Raw genomic sequence first — 18,229 nt, 5'->3', positions numbered from 1 at the left:
GTGGGAGCAGCCCTCCAGGTCCCAGGCTGCAGAAATTATATAGATCAGCACATAAATGTAGGCTCCTTACTCCAGGAAAGCTTCCAAGAAAGCTTCTGCACCGTAACTGGGAATCTGAGGAGGCAGGTGCTCTTTTAGACTGCACTCCTGGTCTTAAAGGCAATCCTGGTCAACCTCTGCAGATCAGGGCTGTGTGGCTTAGTGGGAAGATAGCAGCACCACAGGTTGTGCTAAGGACAGAAGATACCAATACTCAAAGCCGTTGACTTAGCACTTTCTAAAAAGCTTTAAAGTTCCCTTTGGAGCACAGTTAGGGGAGGACAAAAGGCTAGTCAAGGTACTGATGAAAACAGTGTTAAAAAAAGCAGCACTTACTAGTTGGAAGATAAAACATACAATCAGGCTTTCAAGAGCAAGCATTTAATTTGCCTAAAGACTATTACAGAACTCATTCCTAATGCACTTGATTTACATAAAATCTCTTCTTCCAGCTACCTGTTGCAGAAGTGCAGCCCTCCATCAAACCTCAGTTTGTCAAGCCAACATTTCAGATGTGCTGCCTATTCATAATGTGCTTTTCCAGTCTAATATGTCATCAGGCACATATATGCCATGTGAGGGGAGATGTGTGTTTTAAAAATACCTTTTGAAGACTGTGTCTTTCAAGCAGAATTTCTCTCAGAAAGTTGTTGCAGTGGTTCAAGGAATTAACCACCTGCAGCCCTCAGGGTGGTTTTCGCAGTGTCCACTACTTGAGCTTCACTCAGAGGCTGCTCCTTTGGAGTCAGTCTCGGAGAGTTTCCTGGATCAAACTGTCCATACGATATCCTTCCTGCAAATACCACCTGGACTGTGAGTCAGGGTGGTCTCTGTCTGTCTTCACGTGTCGTTACCAGCAGTTGAAGGTTCAGCAAGCCAAATTTCTTCCCCACTTGTAGGTGACCAAACCTCAGGAAGCAGCACTGAGTGGTGGATGCAAAATGGGGAGGAAATTGCAGTTTGCTGCTCTGCGGAGACCAGCACTTGCTAGCAGATCTGTCAAATCTCCTTCCTTTTCATTTCTTTCTGTAGCAATAAAAATGCCTTATCCATATAGTATTTTTCACTCGTAATAGCATAGATTATTACTGTTATAATACACAATACTAGTCATTATGTTCCATAAGTTGCCCTTTTCTTTAAGACTTTAAATGTTGCAGAGTGACAGCTTCTTCTACAGTGAGTAATCATCCTCACCATTTTGAACCTCCTCAAGCCTGAGCCTTCTCTTAAGTAAGCCTCTAGAGATACTTTGACAAGCAGGGTGAGAAATGTGCTGTCCTTCCCAGGCCTGTACCAAGCTTGATGGTGAGTCAATGGGATCAGTCCCCGAGATACCAACTGGGCATCTTTGGTGGGCACTGCATGACCTTTAATAAACAGGTCAAGGAAGCATCAACATTATTTTCGAAGTGTCAGATTCCAGCTGTCCCAAGTTTATTCAAAAATCAGGTGGTAAAAAAGTTAGAGGGTATGAATTGTCTGGCCTTCTGCACCTGTACTGCTCCCAGTAGATCTCACTCCAAGCACATTTGACTCCCGCTCACCTTTACCAGGCCTTCATCCAGGTGCCAGGCTGATTCACATTTGGTATTCATAGCTTGAGTTTTTGGAGATAGGTCTGTTTGACAGAAGGTATCCCTGCTTACAAAGGGTTATGCTTTTTAAATTAACGTTTTTGAAGGGGCTGGAAGTGTAGGAAAGGGAAATTTTGTCTTTTTTGTAGTTTGAGTAAAGCATCTTCAGTAGCTTTTTTTAAGTGGCGGTTTCACTGGAATGTCTTAAGCTGAAGTTCATCCTTGGCTTTTTAAAACTGTGCTGTTTGCAGGTAGCACCTGCATTTGCTCTAAGTGATTAAGATTAAAGATACATGTCTGTTTTTTCTCCTTTTGCTTCTAATTGCACTGTGCTTTTTGACAGGATGTTGTACATAAAATCCTCAGTGCTATAGCTCATTATCCTCTTTTTTCTCTTACCTTTAGAAAAGAGCAGAAAGGAGAATTTAGGAAAATAATGACCTATTTTATTATATAACCACAGGAAAAAAAGAAAGGAGAAAAGGAGTCTGGATTAGAGAGCAGTTACTGAAATTATTTTAACTACTTTTTAATTGGCAAGCTACTGAGTTGTTATTATCAGTGAAGAGTGCATCAACAAGCAGTATCCAAAGTGGCAAACGCTTCAACTGAGAAATACGGTTCCCAAGCTCTGCAACTGTCATGTGTGTTACAAGCAGTTAAGACTAAGTGACTGTGTCCCAAGAATACGTCATACAAGAAATATCAAGGGTGGGTTTGGGAGTTAAAAGTCTTTGCCGTCTTCTGTTTGTGCCTCTGAAGAGGTTATGGAGCCAGGGCAGGGAACATTTGCACAGCCTCCAGCTACAGGGTTTTGGGGGCTGTGCAGCGAGGTACTGATCTCTGTCTAAAGACCCTTTTCACCCCGATGTAAGACTTAGAAGCGATCCTCCAGGGCTTGCATCGCTGTCAGTCCCTGTTAATGGACTCTGGAGGTACGGAGCAGTTAATAGACCTCTCCTCTAGCAGTGGGCACCTCTATTACAGAACGCGTGTAAAACATCTATGCGTTCCCTTGATGCTGTTTTATACTGTTTAAAGGGATGGGGGCGGAACAAGTTGTTAAAAGATGAAGATATTGAAAGCTCCTCTAACTGCTGTATTATCCACCTGACATTCTCCAAATGCCAGTCATTAATTACTGATGTATTGAAAATCAGAGCAGTTATCCAATTCAAATTATGTTACATCTGTGAGCCAGAGCCTTTCCATTATCTTATCATTTCCCATTCAAACAATTCTTCCTTCTCCACATTTGTTAAAGGCTCAGTACCCCGCTGTTTCTTCTCATGGGAACCTGTTATGCACGTGTGGATATTTCTATTCCAAGACTGTCTTGCCTTCATGTTCGCGAGGGTCTACAGCGTAACTACTGCAAATGTACCAGTTTGGCCCTCCATCACCCCAAAGTACTACATGTGCACATCTCATGGTGGGTTGTGGCCAACATAAACCGTAACCTTCGTTTCCAGACATAATGTGGGCCCGAGGTGGCAAGGCAGAACATGTTTCTGGAGCGTGCAGTAATGCTGGTTCTAGGTGAGGTGTGTATTCGGAAATGATGGGGTTTATTTCACGACATGCTTGTGCTTCGGTTTTCATGCCTGCCAGCACTCTGAGATCTAGACATCAAGTGCTGGGGGCAGGCTAGATGCAATTTTTCATTCTGCTGACGTTAATTGGATGAACAGACCTTCTCAGAAGGGCCAGTGTAGGAAAACACGTATGGAAAAATGACAAAATAAGGCCTTTCACAGCTAAATAAAGACAAGTGGCTGAAAAGGTTTTTACAGCTTTGGCTTTCATATGTTTCATTTGGGAATCTAAAACCATTTTGCACAATAACTAACAAATTAAGATTCACACCACCTTTCTGAAGAAGGTAATTGCTCCTGCCTTGCAGATGAAGGAACAAAGGTATTGAGGCTATCATTTGAAAATATGTCCCCTGTTCTCAAGTCCCCAGATTGAGATGCATTTAAACCTGATTCTCAGAAGCATTAAATACCTCCATTTATATTCATACATTTGGCATTGTTTGTGCCTACAGCTTCTGAAAATCAGACACATTGCCTCTTAACTTGGACGGTCAAAATAACCAAACTGATGTGGCAAACATCACAGAGCAATTGCGGGCTGAGCTAGGACAGGGATCCCTGTCCCCTCGGAATCCATGTCCCCTCGTGCCACATCCTGTTTTCACTCACTGAGTGTCCTCCTTGGATCTCTGGCCAACATGAAAAGCATGTTCTGCTCACTCAGTTTTCCCCCCGCTCTCTTAAACGATTGAATGTTATAGAGGTAATATTAAGCATTCAGGTTATTGATCTACTTTATAGAGTCATATTACCTTTTCTTTCTAGCCATCCAGAAACTGTCTTTATTTTTTTGTGATTAAGATTCTTGTTGCAGAACTATCATGGAAATGCAGTGAGAATCATTTGTATCACCTGTTTTTCCCCTGTTGTTTTGTGTTTTATTTTTTTTAGCATACAACAGTTTTGCCCTTTATATTAATCGAGATGAGAACAACACATCATCAGTATCCCAGCAGGAGCTGCGGACTGGCTGCAGTGTGCACCTTCGCTGTTGGCTATATTTTATGGTAAGGGCTGTACATGCTGTGTTTTCATATTGTATTGGGGGTTTAGTACTGCTAAATTTGGGCACATATTTCATTATGGATATAATCGCTAACAGATTCACGCTGCATGCCTCGTTTGGTCCAAGACCTGGGCTTTGTCTGGTTTCCCCAGATGCTTATATTTTTAGAAAGTATATGCCAAACCTCACACAACAGGAATTTGTTGAACAATCCCATGTAAGCAGTGGTCTTTCCAAGGGTACATTTTTCGACCTTTTTTTTTCAGGCTAAATGTTTTTCTTGGACCTTCGTTTTATTGCTTAGGGGTTTTGTTCTATCAAATAAAATCAAGAATAGGCAAATGATTTCCTGCATCGGTATTTACGCGGCAACAGAAAAGATAGAACACTGTCTTTTTTCTTTACTAGTTCATAAATTCTTCCTGTAAAATTGATTGCAGAATAACCTAGTAATCCAAACACTCTGGAGTTTATTTTTAAAAATGCAAATGTTTGTGAAAAACTAAACAGCAATAACCTTTTCTATGCAACATTAAATTCTGTCTTTGGGCAGTTTCTATTCAAGCACCTGACTTATATGATGGAGTTAATTTACTTTGGTCATTCTGGCATTTTACTTTTCACTAAGCCTTTGTTTTGCTAACAGTGCTCCTTTGATACCATATATCCTCTATCCCTTCTGCAAGCATTTCATGACCTCCTGTTTACTTCTTCTCACATCACAACAACCCTCAGCTCAGAGGATGTTTTCCAAAACTACGGATAATACTGCTTTTACCACCAGTCAAGTGAGATCAAACTAATGAGAGAGGAACACAGGCTCAAGGCAGTACTCTAATACTGCTTCAGCCATGCTATTTTTCCCTTCGGTCCAATGAAAGAGAAGCCATTATTCATGTACATCGACGCACATCAAGTGATCATAAAACGACTGTGATCCAGCTGAAGTGGGATGCTGTGTCCCAGGATGCTAGTCATATTCTGCCACTTACTTTTATAAGCATGCATATACTTGTTAAGCTAGACTAATATTTTCAATTTAAGATAAGAACAGTCTCATGCACAGAGGCACATAATGATTTCTTCAGGAGAAAGGAACTTCTTTTAACACTTACATGCTAATAAGTAACTGTGCTATTTATTTACCACCTTCCTCTGAAGTTGCCTAGACACAAGATAGCAGAGTTACTGTACCCGTGATCTGACCTAGTATGGCAGTGACAGTTTCCTCATGATCATCTGAGTAGACACATGGAAAAAAGTTCAATAGAAATAGAAAAAATGAAGCAATCTAGTTCTGCAAATGAAATAAAAACAGAGGTGTCTTAAATTCTTTTAAGAAGCTGTTACAGTATCAGTGTGATTCTCATATGGCTTGATCCTGCCTACTACGGTGCATCTGAACCCTACAGCTATAAGTACAATGTAAAAGGAAATTGTAGGACAAATAAAGCAGAGGAAAAAGGTTCTGCATTAAGAAATTAACTTCTAGGCAGATATTCGGTCACAGGCTACTGTCATCTTCCTTTGCTTTTGCTGTTTAAGGATAGGTCTATTCTCAAGTGACTCACCTTTTGAGTTGTGATTCTGCAGAAGATGATATGAGACAATTGCTTATTCTACCTAATGGTAGCCCTGCTAAAATCTGCACTTGCAGTCCATTACTCAATCCGTTTTTATGAAAAGAAGTCTTTAGGAAGGCAAGAGGGACACACAGGCTGTACCATGCCATCACCTGCAAGTTCTGCATCTGCAGCCTGCAGCTGTTTTTGAAGCCTCTATCCAAGATTTGGCTGAGGCTGCAGGGTAAATCATGATACAATTATATCAATACAGTGTATTTAATGTTCACAGAATGAGGAATAGAAGTATGAAAAGTGTATTTTTCTCATCCATCTTACTCAAGGGTGCGTGCTTTTCACAGCTAAGGTTCACTGTCTTCCTACTGCTAGGTAAGCACATTGAAGTACTGTCTATGATCACTTAGAGAATTTGTAATGATATCATTAGGATTCACTGCTCCTGTACACTTTAGCCCCCTCAAGGTTAGCACAGTGCATTAAGATGAGATGACACCTGCAAATGACCTGGTTACATCCAGCCTTTTGGAACTTCCTTCCTTTGTATCTTTGGTTGTCTGTGGGTCCCCTGCTGGTGCATAGTTCTTGTTGTTTTTGGTTTTTGTTTTTTTTACCTTGAAGCCAGATATCTGCTGCTTGAGCATTAGAGTCCTTCTCCCTATGTCATTGCTCCCTCAGCAGAATTGTGTATAAAATGTAGGCCGTTGCTAATCAGATGTTCTGTTTTTTACCTGTGAATTTTGAAGTCTCCCCACCTCATCTGAAGCCTTCTTACCATGCTGCGTGATTTATCAAGTCTCACTTTTACTCTAAAGGAGCACATAGGAGGGTATTGTTTAGTTGAGGCTCTGTTAATTCATTTTTCAACTACAGGTAGAGAAGATCTTCTGACTTGCTTCATATGTGGCTGAATCTTTCACATATGGAAGGGATGATGGAATAGGGAGCTTTTATTATATGTATTTGATAAATGAGAAAGTGGGAAAAAATCTGAATAGAATCACCAAAGTTAGAAGAATATAGCTAAATAACTTGATATCCTCTATTCATTTTTCAGAGACGTAATTTGAATCACAGAATCACACAGAATCACAGAATCACAGAATTTCTAGGTTGGAAGAGACCTCTAGATCATAGAGTCCAACCTCTGACCTAACACTAACCAGTCCTCCACTAAACCATATCCCTAAGCCCAACATCTAAATGTCTTTTAAAGACCTCCAGGGATGGTGACTCAACCACTTGAGAAACATACTGAAGAATTAAAAAAAAAAATGATGTATTTTTTTAAAATTTATGTTTTCATTCTTTCTCTTCAATCAGGAGAGCATTTGGTAGGCACACTTAGCTCATGTACTGCCTGTGGAGGGAGAGCTCTGCCTTGCTCTTAAGGAACTGTGCTCAGGCGCAGCATTCACAGATTTGCATTGCCTGTTGCACACCATACATGGACTTTCAGGATCAAGGCCATGGGTTAGGTTGGGAAAGGCCAATTGGCTTTATTTAACATGGCTTGAAAAGGTCACAATTTGTATTGAATTGTTAAATCTAGACAGTGCTAAGAGAACCCAAGAGCTTGCCAGTACTACCAGAAAATACTGCCAATGGGAGCATGGAGTTGGTTGTCAAGGAACAGAAAAGAGCCAGAAATGTGTTGCTCCTTGTAATAAGAATGACCTCATGGCAACTAATATCAGAGCCTAATATGTCCCTAAAATAAACCGAGACGAATACATTTATTTAAAATAGCTTTCTTGTTCCCTCTGCTTTTGAGTACTTGAGGATGCCAGACAATCAGACCCTAAGAATCTGATTCCACTGCTGTAGTCATGCAGGGCTACGTGTTTGGGAGCAAAAGGCTTGATCTGCTCTCTCGTTGCTATCTTAAATCTGCTGGAAGTTCTCTCCACAAGTGCCAGGCTTGGACTCGATTCATAAATCTATTAAGCTGATAAATCTACTTCCATAACTCAGGTACCTTTAAACTTTCATTTGAAAATAAAGTTTGACTTTAAGTGACTTTAGGAGAGTTCTGTAGATGTGCTGAGGGAAAGCATTTAGATGGTGCAATTTGCTGAATTCTTCTCGAGTGAATTTAAGAAAGGAATGTACGCTCCGAGAATTTGGAATGAATTTGAGATAGCTGCTGTCAGCCTTGCTGTAGGATTTCCACTAGCGGTTCTCCATAGAAGGAGAGGAAGATCAGAAAGAGCAGATGTTGGCAAAAGGATAGGGATGCACACTGCTAGGGCCAACCTTGAAATTGAGAAGGGAAGGGTGAAGAGCAAAAGGGTGAAGCTTGGTGAGAATTGGCAGCCATATTTACATGTATTAAGAAGGCAGGATCAGAAACCAGAAGGATTTCTGAGGCGGCTGAGTGTGGAAGTGCTAGATACAGATGGAGCAGGAGACACAGCATGGCTGTGCTAGGGTCTGTTGTGTGTCTGTATGTCAGGAGAGGGCCATAAATGCTTTTGGAAGTGAGCGCTGGGGAGAGAAATTCAGGAGGGATCAGAGGAATCAATGGTTGGGGAAAACCAAGTGAAAAATCCTTGAGGCAAGTGAAAGAGGTGAACCACCGGTGAAGAGAACATGGGTAAGGAAATGTGCAGCTCACAGGTCAGCAGCTTGAAACCTGAAATTGTGCAAGGAAGTGGGAAAAGCTTGGAGGGGAAGAGAGAGACGGGCTTTGAAATTGGGGTGGAAGGCTGACAGAGAGGTGGGTGATAGATGCGACAATGCAGAGGAGGAGAAAAGAGTTGGAGCCAGGACTACTCAGAACAGGAAAGAGTAGGAAGAAGTAGAAGCAGCAGAAATAGGCCAGGAGAAGATTAGCATCCCCTGTGCCTGACCCAGAAGAAGGGTGGAAGAGCAGAAGTGCTTTCAGCAAGAGAAGTCTGCACGGATCCTCAGCCCATTAAGTCTGACGTGGCCATTATGGACTGTTACTTTCTGGCTCCCCTCCACCTCCACATCCTCAAGTGTTTCAGTCAAAGCAACAGTACAGTCACAGATGACATGCATAGATAAGACATTCTCACTTGCTTGTGTAGCTCCTTAAAATATAGCTCAAGAAAGCATAGCAACCATTTCTATATTTAAAATTAAATATTTATCAAAATAGATGACTTCCAAATCCTGCAGAGTTTCTGTCATTCTAGCTACCTGTACGTAAACAAAAATTTCTGCTAAGCTTTGTTCATCCCAAAGGATGACAGCACTGTGTCATGCTGACTATGTTCTGCATGACATTACTGTGTGACATTTTTTGCAGCTGCAGTTTTCTGGGATTTGTCCTCTGACTACATCAGCCATTCCATACCAGGAGGACAGTGCTATGACTCTCGCATTGTTCAGAAGCAGTCAGATCAGCGGAGAAGAATCCAGCATAAGAAATTGGAAAATAGGAAATTAGTGCTTTTATTTCTTGATGGCTGTTTATTGAATTTATTTTTTAGGATGTAAAATATCTAAACATTACGCATTCCTACTGTAGGTGGCCTACACCTGCTTGGCTGGCATTGTAAGGATCCCAACATCTTAGGATGGATGAGAACCTAACAGTTCTGATGAGATGCAGAATAAGCTGACCGATGTTTTTGGAAGAAAAAATCATAAAGATTGATGAACATGTCCCTCACATCACTTCAGTCAGTATTAGAAACCAAAAGTAGAACAGATTTAGTGTGGGTCATTGTGCTCTTGCCTCTGAAAGCACAGGGTTGGTCCCTCGTCTGTAACCACAAATGATTTGTTCGTTTGAGTTTTGAATGACTCAGCTGCTGTAAGCCCGTCACCTCCTCTGGGAGACATTCCACAATTTAATAGTTCTGGGTAAAGTTCTCCCTTTCTGTGGAAAAGGAGAGTGACGCTAGGAAAGATCATGAAATAAAAGTGTAGAAAGTGCCCACGTTCTGTCATTTCATAAATTGTAGCCACAACGGGAACTAGCTTGGGATCTGTTTGGGGGCAGAGACTCAGCCGTCCCTTGTGCCACTCACTGGAAACCAGAACAGCACAGAAGGTGTGGGAGAGGATCTGCTTCTGCACTGCTGAAAGAAGTGACCAGAAGGAAATTACTGCAGTGGATCAGAGTGGTCACGTATCAAGACTGTGACTGTTCCTAATATCGGATGCTTCAGAAGAAGATTCAGCAGGCCATTTTGGAATGACCAGCCCTTAAGGAAAGCTTTCTTCCATAATCCACATCAAAAACTGGATGCTTGGTTCCTGCAGACTTGATAGTTTATACACCGTGTACTCTTTGAACTTAAGCATGATTTTGCACATTCTTACTGCTCGTACAGTCTCCTGAATTCAGAAGCTTCCTAGAGTTGCGTGATACTTCCCAGAACAGACGAGTGAGTTAAATGGAAACACGACATCCTTCCAAACTTGTATGCTATTTTTTTTAATATCATGAGCTCAGTGATACTCCGCTGCAAGATAGGGTGGACCATTCCAGAGGTTAAAACACTTAGTTTTCAAACTCATGTAGCCATGTACCCATCATGAAGGAGCAACTGCTTTCTGCAGCTTGGCTCCCACTGCAAAACCTTTCAGTTGCCATGGTCATCTACCGTGATATCCACCTACTGAGCTTGTTTGTACCAGGACTACATTTCACACAAGGTTCCCACAATTGTTTGAAGTAGTTGCTTTTCTTCATCAACAAAGAATCTGTCGCCAAAGAAATGTATGTGTATCCTCTCTGCATGATTTTCATCTTCTCAGACAGACTTACTGCTGGAAAAACGGCAAACAGGAAGACTCATTACTTTGATAGGTGAGATATACAACATCCACTGTATACCAAAAGTGAAAAACAGCTACAAAGTCAAGCTTTTTGACAGATATTTTAAAAAGAAGAAATAGTGTGTGTTTTCAAATAGCTTTTTCTGTTTTCTACACCATCTGGTTGAAAATTTCCCCAAATCACCACTTTTTTTAACATACATTTTAATTTGAATACAATGTGGGAATATCTCCATTCCTCAAAAGCATGAGCTCTATCACCTGTAGCATATTCATCTTTGAAAACACATGGTTGCATCTACATGGGCTGCCACAGAACCAAGACACAGGGAGGTTCTAAGTTAATTTTATCTTCTCAGAAGTAATCAGCCCAGTTTTAGCTTAAACTTTTTCTCATCACTGTATTTTTATCTAAACAACCCACTTCTTTATACCTGTTCAATAACAGGGTCTTAAATTGGATCTAGACTTGTACTCCTAAGTAAATCTTAATGCATGCTCCCCTGTGCTCATCTAATAATGAGGTTGGCCGGGAATAATGACTACTGGAATTGCAATGTTAAAGGCATTCATTAACATTAGTAATCAGCAATCTTGTATGGAGGCTTTATGCCTCTGGTTGATCAGCTCTTTATTGTGCAGCGTTGAGTTAGCTTGCATTCAAGCAGGAGTGAGCCCGCTAAGAAAGGCCATCAGGTGAGGTTTCCATGGTAGCAATCATCCTCTTGCTGCTGCCATTTGTGGTGCAGGCAACGCAGGAGCAACCGGCGTGTCAGTGCTCGGTGGAGAGGAGGCTAACGCCACTCCATCAAAACGCAGTGAGCAGGGCAGATCCGGGTGGCTGATCAGGTGAGTCGGTGGCAGCCATCTCCTCAGCGGCACTCGGTACCTCCTGTCCTCAGAGCACCAGCTCCTGCGTTGTCACAGCCCCGGGGACAGATGTACAGCAGGTAGGTTGAACACACGAGCGGTGTCACCAGACAAATAACGGGCTACCGTTCTGGGCAGCGAAGGACAGAGTTCATAAAATGTACTCGAAGATTCTGAACTAACCAGACACAGCTGACATTTGTGAGCTCATCGGTGACTCATTGGTCAGATTGAGAAAATATTTCTTCTTTCCAGCATAAATGCGTTCTAGTAAATGTCAGTTCTGCTTGGTTCATGAACTTGGGTACATAGGTGCCGTTTAGAACATCCCTCGAAAAGTCCTTCTGTAAAGGTCCTTGTACTGATGGACAGTTTCATCATGCCAGAGGAAAGTGAAAAAGAGACACTGGCTTTTTTTTTTTTTTTTTTTTTTTCATCAGAGCTTGTTTTTCACAAAATGATCATAAAACAAAAGTAAATGAACCAAAAAATGCTGGGCAATAATAGACGCTTCCTCCTAAGCCAACCTGAGAGTAAAAGACACCCCATACCCTTCTACCAACAATCGCATCCTCTTCCTTGACCACGTGGAACAAGGTATCCCCTGTTACCATGGATTACACAGTAACCCTTTATTTTTTCACAGTTACCTTTATCTTCTCAGTTCAATTCTGGTACAGAACAAAGTTTGGAAAGTAACTGTAAAGTATAGAGATCATTTTCCATATGTGAACTCCTTTGGAGAAAGTGTTTTTAGTCTGCATTTAGATCATGCAGATTAATTTACCAACACATGTAAATTCCTACATGAAGTGTGCAACTGCTGAAGGCTTGGCTGTAATAAAAGCTTTTCTAAGGAGGAGGGAAGCTATGACAACCATGAACATTTCCAGGGTGAGGGAGAATCATTAAACAAGGATGCTGTACTCCCTGTGTGACAGGCATTTATTACAGTGTTTTTGAGTAGACTTTTGTGTTTCTGCTCTTTGGGAGCCTGTGACTGTTGACGTAGTGATCAAAAGTCTTCCTTAAACAAACAGAAGTATCAGCAAGTGAAGCAAATAATATGGACATGGAAATCCCCATCAGTAATTGTCTCTGTGACTGCTTAGTCTTCTCTCTAGCTGTGCTTCACTGTATGCTTCTCTCTCAAATTGCAGGATCAGAGAGGAAAAGATCTACATTCTTACAGAGAGCCCAGCAGCTCACAGGCCCCAGTCTAGTCTCTGCTGAGCCTTTTCCCAGTTAGCCTCTGTGATGTTTGCTAAGAGTTTTGGCAGCATTTCCCTTTCTTAGGTTCCAGCTACTGGAATGTATGGACTCCGTCTGCTCCCTTCACCGTTTCAGATCTCAGTGCAAGAGCTCTCCTTTCAGAGAGTGCAGGTGCCCATTGCAGTCACACACAGAGAAGCCACGTACCTGGAGGGGTTCTTTGGGCTGCATTGCAGTAGAGCTGACACACTGTCTCTTGGGTTAGTGTACCGATGATCTCCGCTGTGGCTGAATGCTAAAAATCTCTGTGACACCAGTGAGTCACCATCGTTCCTTTTCCTTTATTGAGTGTAGTCGGCAGAACTTCACTGATGACAGGGTTTCTTCTTTTTTTTTAATGTTTGTTCCACCTAGAGAAAAATCATTAGATCCGAATTATACCAGATAGCTGAAAGGAAAAGAGGAGCAGCCTAAAACACAGGTGCTGAAAGGTTGTTGTTTTAAAGAGAAGCTGACCCATGTGTTTCTGGCAAATCCAGAAACCGAGCCACTTGCCAGGTGTGAAGAGGAAAAGCAGCAGACACACACAAATGTATACAAAACAAAACAAAGATGCTCCAGAAAGCCAAGAGTCAGGCTGTGCAGGAGAGCCTCAAGAACACGGAATACCCCTTGGAAAAAGAACTTGCTTGGAACTGAGGGAGTGCTGCTCTTTCCATGCTACTCTATAAAACAGGAGGGTATATTCCTTGTAATTATAAAGGCAGCAAGGAAATGCCTGCCTACATCAAAACCTGAAAAGTGGTCAAGTGCTCATATTAAAATTAAAACAAAACTGTAACAATGCAGGAAATCAGTCTTTGTTTCATCATTTTTCATGTCTGTTCTCGAAGTATATCATCCGGGCACTCCAAGAAGCTGAATTTAGTTGCAACTCCCTGTCTTTTCAAATGATTTCTTTTTAGGTTACAGTAGCTAAGCCAAACTATTTCTAAAAAACAGGGCTATAAGAGTCAGTACTTGGTGTTTTTGTTCTTTTTCAGGGTGTGCTGGATTCACCATGTTACAGGAGTGTGGGTGTACCCGCTTCTTGAGCACCTCAGCCCAGGTGTCAAAATAATCTTTTTCGCAGCTGTTACTGTAATAATTAACATTTTCTACTTGATGGGAGAGGTTCTGAACAACTACATCTGGGATACCCAAAAATGTGAGTATTGTTTTAGGAATATTAGCTTATGAAATGCTCTGTCAGGACTTGAAGATGCTCCCCTGAAAGTCAAAAAGATATTTAGTAGGCTAAAACAAATGAAAATGACAGAAGTTCCATTGAAACTTCTTGCTTACTTGCTCTTAAAAGCAGTCAAATGAATGGAGTGGCTGCTGGAAAGCATGAAGAGCTATGAATGAGCTATGTATTTTTTTATAACTTCTAATACTAATTTAAGAGCTGTTGGCAATTACCTGAAAGGTTTACAACCCACTTGGTTCACAACCCACTTATTAGCTGATGAACCCATTAAATGCAGCTAGAATAAAGTATCATTTTGTAGGAATGCTGTTAATGTTAAATTTAGAGTTAGAAATAAAAAACTGTGTTCTCAGATATAAGGTATGTATAAGTATTCTCAGATAAGGTGTTTTCTGCTTATAAATTTACTCAAGGAAAATTAATATTTTCACATTGATCAAATAATAGGAATGAAAAATCACATTATTGGAGGGTAAACATAACTCTGTATACTCTACATTCATCTACCATGCCTAGGCCAGCCAATGCTGAGTAAAGGAAGAGGGAAAATAAGACGAACACAAGATTAAAAGTAGATGTCTTTAGTCTACGAAAGATGGTTTTCACTTGTCAAAATGCATGAAATAAGCAAACAACATTCATAATCTCCTCAGGAGCAAGTCACAAACGGAGTGAAATACTTGCTCAGTGGGAATTCTGTCATTACATTAATTGGGCCCATAATGGATTGTGACCATATGAACAGCCTGCATCCCCGTTTGGGAAGCATAATGTGCACTTGTTAATACAACATAAATTCACATGGTTGCTTACTGCACACACAACTCTCATTTAACAAGGCCTTTAGTGCTATGTAGAGCCTGATTCCAGGAGCTCAAATCAGTTTTACTTAACATTTGCTCACATTAGCAAGCAGGTGCAAAGTGCTTTCCTTGGTTGTACCTTAGAACCAGCAATCATTGGTCGCAGTGTTCAAGTGTGGTTTTGAGGCCTCACTTGGATGTCACAGTCATGTCTATTGTAATTGTGTTAATTCAGGAAAGAAGTTTCTAAAAAAGGCAGCCACATGTAATACTTCCACTTGAGCTGTGTGAAGTCCTGTATGAAGCATAGTAACGTGATGAAGAGTCACATATTCTCACCAAGTCCATGAATAAGTAAAAGGCAGAAAATCTCCCTCACTATTCCACCGTACGCCTAACAAAGTCTTTGGTTCTTGTGGCCCTCCACCCCAGAACAGCTCAGGTTAATCGGGTCATTCTTCCAGCAGGTTCACCATGGCCTTGTTATCCTCTCTGTTATTTCCTTGATTTGGTTAAAGAATACTGATCCACGCTCCCTTGTGGCTCAAGCACTTGCAAAGCAGATAATGCCATGAGTCATCTGCTGTGTTGCTATGCTTGAGACACTTTGCATAAACCAAACCTGAGGTGTATGACAGCGGAAATTTAAAATAATGCCAATCTGTCTCCATGCAAGATTTGAGAAAATATCATTTGAAAACTGTACTTTTAAAAGGGGCTTTTGATTAGTAAGGTTTCAAACTAAAGCAGCCTGCCATGAGAGTTCTGGGGTGAGAGGGGGTTGTTGGAGTTCGGAGGTTTTTTTTCCTTTTCCTCTGGAGATGCATTAAATAAAACCTCACTACTGACAAAATGATTTGCAGTTAGTTTTTCCAAGTTAAACCACAAACATGGTAGGCAAGGAAAAATTTGCCCTTTCTACAAGCCAGTGTCTGTCCACAGTTTTGAGGGTATCTGCATTCCTGCCAAAGTATTTGATGCATCTGCAGTAGAGCAATTCAGAAGAAAGGAAAGAGGCTCTTTTTAAAAGGCAAATAAAACAGCTCATTTGAAACAATTGGAAAAGTTCCTTACAGCAAAAGGCAGAAGGCTCGAGATTGGCTCTGGAGCAGCCTTGTAAACCCACTGTAATCTTTTGGACCCAGCCTCTTGTTTTGGTTGTTAAACCTGTGACTATGGCTCTTCATCGGTTTGCCAGCGACACCCAGGGCCATTGTACTTGTGCTGCTGGCAGCATGCAGACCCGTCTCTTTCCCTGTTGCTTCTTTCAACAAAGGCCACTCTGCAGTTGTGCTTTCTAGCTGCACATGGCTCTTAGTGTTTCCCATCCTGGAATTGATTAGCTGTGTTTTGAAAGTGATTTTTGGTTTAACTGCCATCTACGCATAGATTGCATTAGCAGGTGATCTTACTTGTGACTGGATTTTCCTCTCAACGTTCTCAAAAATTACTTCTTTTTTGCCTTCAGTCCTCAGAGGTCTGTCTTTTCCAACATGCAGCAGGCCTAAAAATCTCCAAAAGAAATATTTTTATTTGAGATGTTTGGCAGAGAGGGCTTAGTCAGAAGAACAATACTTTTGTCAGATACCAATAGTAATTCATTGTCCAGGAACAGGCATATGAAATAGCTGAATGTTTTCATTGCCAGAAAAAACACAATCTGCTGCCTGGCCCAGACTTTGCTCAGCATAGACAAGAGAAAAGCCCTGCAGCCAGGATCAGTTCTTTAAGGAGCCCTACAGTCAGCTCAGCCCTCCTGGTATTGCTGAAAGACATGGCCACTGCAAGGAGAGAGGCACCCTATCAGCAGTAACCGGTTCTTCATTCTTGTGCTCTCAAAAAAGGGAGATGTGTATGAAGATTGTTAGAAACCCAGTGTTGAAATGGGGGGGAGGGAGCTAAAGTTACTAAATTCTGAAGCAGAATTTTTAAAACTTGCATACAGATAAATCTGGCTGCTTAGCTTCAGCTCTAATAATATCTACTCCAATTTGCTCTTAGGTAAGCAGAGGAGCCGAGGGAACTGAGTGTTCCCAGTCCCCTGCAGCAGTCAAAGGCTGAGCGTGCGGCAGGGGGCTCGGCTGATCTGAAAACGGTCCGGAGGGAGGGAGGGCTGCGCGGTTCATTACTGGACAACCACTGCCATCAGGTGTGCAGATGCTCTTTTCATTCGCAGCAGGTGAGGTGACACAGGCAAGGGCATGCGAGCAAGGAGGGGAGAAACAACAGCAATAAAGGGAAGAGAAAGATTAATGCACGAGAAGAAACTTCTCTAAATAAACTCTTCATTTTTGTTCGTTCTGAGATTTTTGAAAGCTGTTCTCCATATGTTTTCAGGTATTGAAGAAGAAAAAGAGAAGACAAAAATGGACTGAACAATAGATGCAACATGGAGGCTTGTTCGTGGCTCCATGGAAGATTTCTCATCCCCAACAGAGGTTGGCACGGAGAGGAATCTTCTGGAAACCAGGCAGTTTAGTGGGCCCTCTGCTCAGTGCAAGGATATTTGGGGTTTTTTAATGAAGGAAAATGATTTTAGCTAAGAATAATAATTGTGTTTTAACCTCCATTCCTATTTATCCATGCTTGCATGTGATACACACAAGTAAGATGTAAATTTATCTCCACAGCATTCTCAATATGCATTTCTTGCATCAAATAAGTCATTAAATCATGAAGTCATTAAAGCTGTCCACTTCCACCCAGAAGAACAAGTCCATTCTTTGTATTGTTTGAGAAAAGCTTAACCAGATAGGTCTAATATGGGGAAACAAAACAATCCTATATATTCAAAGTACAGTGTAAAAATATATTACAGTTAATTGCATGAATGTAGCCGAAGAAGAATTCAATCTGACTGAAATATTAATGTAACATGTAACAGTTGCCTTAAATCAGTGATGTTAATAATTTTATCAATCCAGTAAAAATTTATTTGCAGTGCTAGACTATCTGAATATGATGCAACTTTTCTTAAATATGCCTAAATAAAGATCAAGTTACCCCCAGGTTTATGTTTCTTCATGCTGATTCTTGAAATTCTAGATGGATTGATGGCATTTGAATGATTTATTTTCAGGTTTTCCAGTGTCAGCAGTAGAGGATATTATTTCTACGTGAGGATTTTTCTTCTTATTTTCCCAATACAAGACCTGATTCTGCATTTTCAAGTTGTAAGTTCTCAGTATATGGGCTGAGCCATTAGCATAGTACGAGAGAGAACATTTAAGCCTTACTTCAGGAAGGTACATAAGCAAATGCCTGTTGTATCAGAAATATGCCTGTTTGTGCCTGGAATTCCATTGCAAAACACTAGTAGTGGTCGAAACTTGACAGAATTCTGTTTAATTATCAGACAATCAAAAGGGAACTGTAGTAGGCAGAAAAAAATGTAGAACTGATTGCTGATTTTCAGCAAGAAATTACTTTATACAAAAGTAACTTAAAGATCCAAATGTACTAATGTTCACATCACACATACTCATTAGTGTCTTTAGGTGTATTAATTTTATCACATACAGAGCACTTTAAAGGTATATG

General features: G+C 41.1%; 1 protein-coding gene across 1 annotated transcript in view; it reads left to right on the top strand.

Annotated features, from left to right (window-relative positions):
• AIG1 (androgen induced 1) overlaps positions 1 to 17,697 on the top strand; it is a 122,443-nt gene extending 104,746 nt beyond the window's left edge. The window contains exons 4-6 of the mRNA XM_032185124.1: positions 4,106 to 4,221; positions 13,681 to 13,844; positions 17,027 to 17,697. Coding sequence (XP_032041015.1) covers positions 4,106 to 4,221; positions 13,681 to 13,844; positions 17,027 to 17,064 — 318 coding nt within the window. The 3' untranslated portion in view covers positions 17,065 to 17,697. The remainder of the gene's footprint in view (positions 1 to 4,105; positions 4,222 to 13,680; positions 13,845 to 17,026) is intronic.
• Positions 17,698 to 18,229: the final 532 nt, after the last annotated feature.

Source organism: Aythya fuligula, chromosome 3 (assembly GCF_009819795.1).
Source record: "Aythya fuligula isolate bAytFul2 chromosome 3, bAytFul2.pri, whole genome shotgun sequence".
Classification (NCBI taxonomy): domain Eukaryota; kingdom Metazoa; phylum Chordata; class Aves; order Anseriformes; family Anatidae; genus Aythya; species Aythya fuligula.
This window is presented reverse-complemented; position numbering and strand designations above follow the sequence as displayed.